Consider the following 6046-nt stretch of genomic DNA (forward strand, 5'->3'; position numbering starts at 1 on the left):
TAATGTCTTTTTGCTTGCCAAGTTTTAAAATTAGGACTTGAATGAAATGAAATGAAATGAAATGAATAAAATAAATAAACGAATAACTTGGCACTTGCATCTGCTCCAACTTCCATAACATGACAAGTATTACACCTTGTAGTAAACATTTTTCCTAATTGTTTTTTGAATGTCAACAGGTTGCCATAAAAGTTACTCAGGTGGACCCTTACTTGGGAATGATAACCATCGTAAGTACATTCTGAGAAACAGAGAAGCAACACTGTCCAATTAACAAGTGCTTGAAGCCTTAAAATCTCTTTCATCCAAATGTATTGACTCCAATCCCATGGTAACTGTGTCTCTTAATTTTAGCCTGGAGAGACCATTCCCGTTCCCATTGAGGTGGGACTGATGAAGATGGTCTCCCAGCCAGTCCGTTGCCTAAATATGCTGGAGCTGCTGGAATGGTTTGTGGTCCAGAACTGCCTGGTGCTTGTCTTGGAAAATCCAAGCCCCTGCATGGACCTCCTGGACTTTTGTGAACTCCACGCAGGTAAGCTCCCTGAACCCCTGGCAAGGTACATCATGGTCCAGGTGGTTCAGGCAGCTTGTCATTGCAGTGCCAGAGGAGTGTTCCACAATGACATCAAACTAGAGAACATCCTCGTCAACACAGAGACGCTCCAGGTGAAGCTTATTGATTTTGGAGTTGGCGACCCGCTGAAGGGAACGCCCTATACCTACTGCCCAGGTAAGTCCATAAAAGATATATGTGATAGAATGAAAGAAAACGCAGTGGAGAGTCACTTTGGAGATGGTGCTGATGTTTGCTGCTCGTTCTTGTACCTTTAGGCACTAAACAGTACTTCCCACCAGAGTGGTGCAGAGAAAAACTTTACATGGCTGTCCTACCACCATCTGGACACTGGGCGTCCTCCTACAGTATATATGATGCTCTGCGGGAAATGGCCTTTTGAGACGACGGAAGAAATTATTGCTGGCCACCTGCACTTTCCTCCTGACTTGTCTAAAGGTAAGAAAGTGCAGAAACATCACATTTAGACCTGTAAAATAAGGTCTTTTACATAGCATCATGGCTTTATACATAACTATTTATTCCATCTCTCTGTCATCTTCTATCTCACACACAGACTGCCAGAAGTTTATATTACGGTGTCTGGCACAAAAGCCTAAGTCTCAAGCATCCTTCGAGCAACTGCTGAAGAACCGGTGGTTGAAGAGCGGCTCGAGGTCTACGCAGGTGAGCTGGCAAGAATATAATAAACATTTAATGTGTTAAAACATAATTGAACAAATTCTTTCCCTATTGTCTAGATTACAACAATTCTACTCGATTAGATTTAAGTCCTCTAACGGACGACACAATGATTGTGTAATTATATGATGAACACTTAATTACAATTACAGAACAATTATTATCTAAGCAACTGCTTAGTATTTTCTGTTCTTGTGTATTTTAATGTTTAATCCAATTTTGTTCCTTTGCTTTGCATTCCCATCATTAAGGGCCTTTGCATTCCCATCATTAAGGGCCTTGTTACTCGTCTCGGACAGATTCGAGACGCTCACAAAAAAGAACCATACAAGCGCTCCAAAACGAAGCTCATTTTCTCGACTTTTTCTCTATATTTTCTCCTTTATTGTATAAATCTCTGTATGCATCTTTGTTGGTTTTTATGTCGTATTTATTGTTTTGTATTCATATTTGTCTTCTTTTTTGTATTGCTAGTTAGATTAAAACAATAATTCTACACCTGAACAAATCCTTAACACGTGTCCATAATAAACTAATAAATGAATAACTACTTGGTCAAATCTTTTATTTTTCATACAAATTCAAAACACATTAACAAACACATTGTAATACATGTAAAAGCCTATGTTCTCTACAGCATTTATGGTTTTTAGACCTGTACAAAAAGTGTATGAGACAAACCTAAAAATTCAGCTTATTTCCACCTTCTCAACTAAAGTTGCTCTCAGAACGAAAATTAAACCAGTAATTCACTGAAAGGAATTCATTAGAATATATATTATATATATATATCTCAAATGCAAGTGAATGTTAATTTGAACTTTTTGGTAAGAATGTACTGTGAATTATTGTTGTGAATCACTGCAACGTGCTCTGTAATACAACCTGTCTAAAAGGCAGAAAAGTATAAACAGGAAGAACTGACAACATCATTAGTGACAATTAGATGGTTAAGCATCATAAATTATCAGTAACTGGCTATTATTGTAGGAGTTCAGGTGTTTTTAGTGTACGGTTGACTACACACACAAACACACACATGCTATTTATATTATTATATACTGTAAGTATATAAAGTATAATAAGAACCATACAAATGCTCCAAAACCAAGCTGCTTTTCTCCAATTTTCTCTGTGGAATCAGAAGGCTGCAGAATCGTGTTTCTCCTTCTGTAGAGGCAGAAGGGCTGAAGAGCTGAAGCTGCTCCAGGAGATAACAGAATGTGACCTGCACAGACTGCGGCATGAAAACATCAGTATTTATTAAATCTTTATTTTATATTTTTATGACATATTTATTGTTTTTTATTTATTTTTTTTGTTTTATGTCTTTTGCTGCCTTCTTGTACAGTTTACCTTTAATAAATAGATTTATTCTCTCTGAGAATCTGATTGCAGCATGAAAATATCCAAGTTTATCAAAACAACAAATCTGGAATACTTTTATAGCCTTCAATTTGGCCTCAGACCTAAATTGAAGAATGGGTTCCCTTTTGATCCTGGTTCCTCTCAAGGTTTCTTTTTCACATAAAGGGACTTGCAACAGTCACCCAATGGCTTGCTCAAAAGGGATCTAAATTTAGGGCCACACTGACAAAAAAAAATAGACACATAGCTATATATATAGTTAAGTAGTTAAAAAATCTGTACCAACTGAGATAAGGCAAGCAAAATCTCTCTGCATTTTTAAATCTCAGCTCAAAACTTATTTTTTAGGGTAGCGTTTAATTTGACTAAATGTAATTTTACATTGTGCTTTTTTATAGTCTATTTTTGTTGCTTTAATTTTAATCTTTATATTATGTGTGTATTTTTGTTGTTCTATTTGCTTTTTAAAACACTTTGAGATGTACAGTACTTTTAAAGGTGCTATAGAAATTAAAGGTTTTATACAGTATATATAAAGTAGATAGCTAGATTTAAAGATCAATCAGAAATCAATCTCTGGAGTCTGGCATCTTATTTCATTCCGTTTGGCCATTGAGGCCAAACCCCCTACAGGTACTTGCATTCTTCCATAACATGCACAGTAACACTTTATTTTAGGGTCATTTAGTTGCTTATTAGCATGAATATTAATAGAATATTATCTATTTATTAGTACTTATTAAGCACATATTAATTCCTTATTCTGCATTCTTAATTGTACCCAATACCTAAACTTAGTACCTACCTTATTAACTCTTAATAAGCAGTAAATTAGGAGTGTTATGACCAAACAAAATGTTTATTTATGTTTGTATATGATATAGTTAATATGAATTTTCCTATATTTCCAAATAATTCCTATAAATTCTTGTAAATTCCAAAATTCTTCAGATTAAGTTCCTGTGAAAAGTCCCTTTGCAACCCTAGTTTCAATACTTCCTAGAATTCACCTTTGACCATACACTCACCATTGGCTTTTGTTTCAGAATCTCGATTTCCAGATCTTCCTTTCGGGATAGATAAGAATGACCATTTATAGATATAAACTTAGATTCTATAGGCTACTCCACATAAAAATGTGAAGAAATGTGAATGTGTAGATTGTTTGCTGTGTAGACATCATTGATTGATACATCATAGATTGTTTGATATTAACATTACCTCTGTAGGCCTCTCTGTGGCAGCAGAAATGGTTTCTTCATCCCCATCATCCTGTGAAGATAAGCATTTCATAGAGTTTTATAATACAACACTTTATAATACAATTTGTCATAATTTATGGTGTATTGAGTAGGCTACTTACAACTGCCTGGGGTTCTGTTGGGACAGGAGGCTCCAAGAGACAGATATTACCATGCAAATCTGTTGGGACCAATGAAAAACCCGTCCCACAGTAATATAAACTGAAATATCACAAAAAGTCTATATAAAAAATAACAGGTAGACTTCTTACATTTTACGAAGGCACTTAAATCTTCTGGAGTGATTGACTCTGATGACGTTCCTCCAGAAATTCCCTCAGCAATTGGCCTTCCAGCATTCAGGCTCAGGGCCATCTCCTCTGCATTTGTCAGAGGTAGTGGTGCAGGTACTTCCCCCATTTTGCGAGCCTCTGCCTTCTATCTGTTGGCTGAGTAGTCAAATGAGAATGAACATTTAGACTTGTGATAAAAATGCTGCTGTGCTGCTAGACTGCTGAATGCTATTTAGTTATTTAATATGTCAAATGTTTGTAAAGCCAGGTACAATACACCTATGATATGCTGAAGGCTTACCTGATTGAATTATGTTTTCATATTTCATTTTAAGTTGCTGCCACATTATTTTAATGCCTGCAGGATTTCACCTATAAATGAAAATTAAATTAATAGGTTTATTTAAATACTGTTCTTCCAGTTTCACCTCTGATATTATAACAGTTGGGAATTTACTCTAAAATAATTATTAGTTACTAACTACAAATTACATCTTCAACAAGTCTAATTAGATGAATGTAATAATTACTAGAAATTATTGGTCTACTTACTAATTTGGTCTACATACTTATTAATTACTTCCTAAATCCCAAATCAACCTCAACCAGAAAAGAAACTGCACTTCTAATGCTTTTAAATAAACAATATACAATTGCATGAATTATCCTTGAATTGAACAAAGTGTGTAACTAGAGAGAGAAGGTTACATTAAAAATTATACCTTTTAAAATTTAATGTTAAATCCACTATTGTTTTATAAGAATTGTTTTATAGTCTTTAATTAAATAACAGTATTTAGATTACTTACACCATTAATTAATTAATTACACCAAACACTGTATAAAAGTAATTAAAATGTAAACTTACGCATTTCCATAAACAGTTCTGCTTGTGGGAAATATGCAGGCCTCTTTTTGTCTGATGCTGTTGCCATGGTGACTCGTTATATCTGCGCTCCATTGATAATGGCTTTTTATAGTTGTGGTGCAGGCACTTAACTCAGTCAGTCAATTTAGAGTTGATAAAACTAACTCATTTCAGCTGTTCTGTAACCGAAAAGTCAGTGTTTCTCAACTTTGTCAACTCGGTTATTGAAACAGGCCCCAGAAGCTCTGTTTTCATATTGCCTCGAAAAAAGAAAGAAAGAAAGCCAACAAAGCTAACAGTGAATGTGTCTAACATCTAAACACCCCAGTTCACCAAAACCCTCTATACCCATTAACACCTTAGATCTGTTCCTTTACCTAGAAAAAAAAATTCACAAATGTGTTTTCAGCCTAAACTTAAATAAAGAGACTGTGTCTGAATCCTGAACAATAATTGGAAGGAATTCCGGAACTGCAGGGTTTTGGAAGAGAAGCTCTGTTCCCTCATGTAGCCTTCAGTATTGTGGCGGATCATAAAATAACAACAACAACAAACATAACAGAGGTCTGACACAAGGTCATTTAGTACTTTACAGGTCAATAGTAGTGCGTTATAATGAATTAAAAGTGCGTCTGGGAGCTGTTGATAAGATTCTGAAGATAAGATTCTGGACTAACTGTAGCTTTCTTCTGCACCTACTGGGACATCCAGACAGTTCAATGATAATTATCTTTATATTATTTAAAAAATATATATTTCCACATTATATTTATTAATCCAGTGCAATAAGAGTAGACAAATGACTTCTTCATGACCTGATGCATGTGGTGGAGAGTCTGCCCCAGGTGGAGGAGGTTGATTATTGGCTGGGTTCAGCATCTGCAGTGATTTGGACACTGTACCAGACTGTGGAAGTGGTAAAAGGTCATAAGCCATAAGACAAAGATACTAATTGATCAGTCAGTCTATGTTCCCACCCTGACCTAGTGTCATGAAATTTGGGTAATCAACAAAATGT

The 6046-nt window shown here is 35.3% G+C and overlaps 1 protein-coding gene across 1 annotated transcript; it reads left to right on the top strand.

Annotated features, from left to right (window-relative positions):
- The first annotated feature begins 218 nt into the window (after window positions 1-218).
- On the top strand, window positions 219-1009 carry LOC125141047 (serine/threonine-protein kinase pim-3-like). Its single transcript, XM_047812546.1, has 3 exons — window positions 219-230; window positions 355-733; window positions 835-1009. Exons 1-3 carry the CDS (start codon window positions 219-221, stop codon window positions 957-959), a joined length of 516 nt encoding a protein of 171 aa, XP_047668502.1. The 3' UTR covers window positions 960-1009.
- The last annotated feature ends 5037 nt before the right edge of the window (window positions 1010-6046 follow it).

The sequence above is a fragment of the Tachysurus fulvidraco genome, chromosome 1 (assembly GCF_022655615.1).
Source record: "Tachysurus fulvidraco isolate hzauxx_2018 chromosome 1, HZAU_PFXX_2.0, whole genome shotgun sequence".
In the NCBI taxonomy this organism is placed as follows: Eukaryota; Metazoa; Chordata; class Actinopteri; order Siluriformes; family Bagridae; genus Tachysurus; species Tachysurus fulvidraco.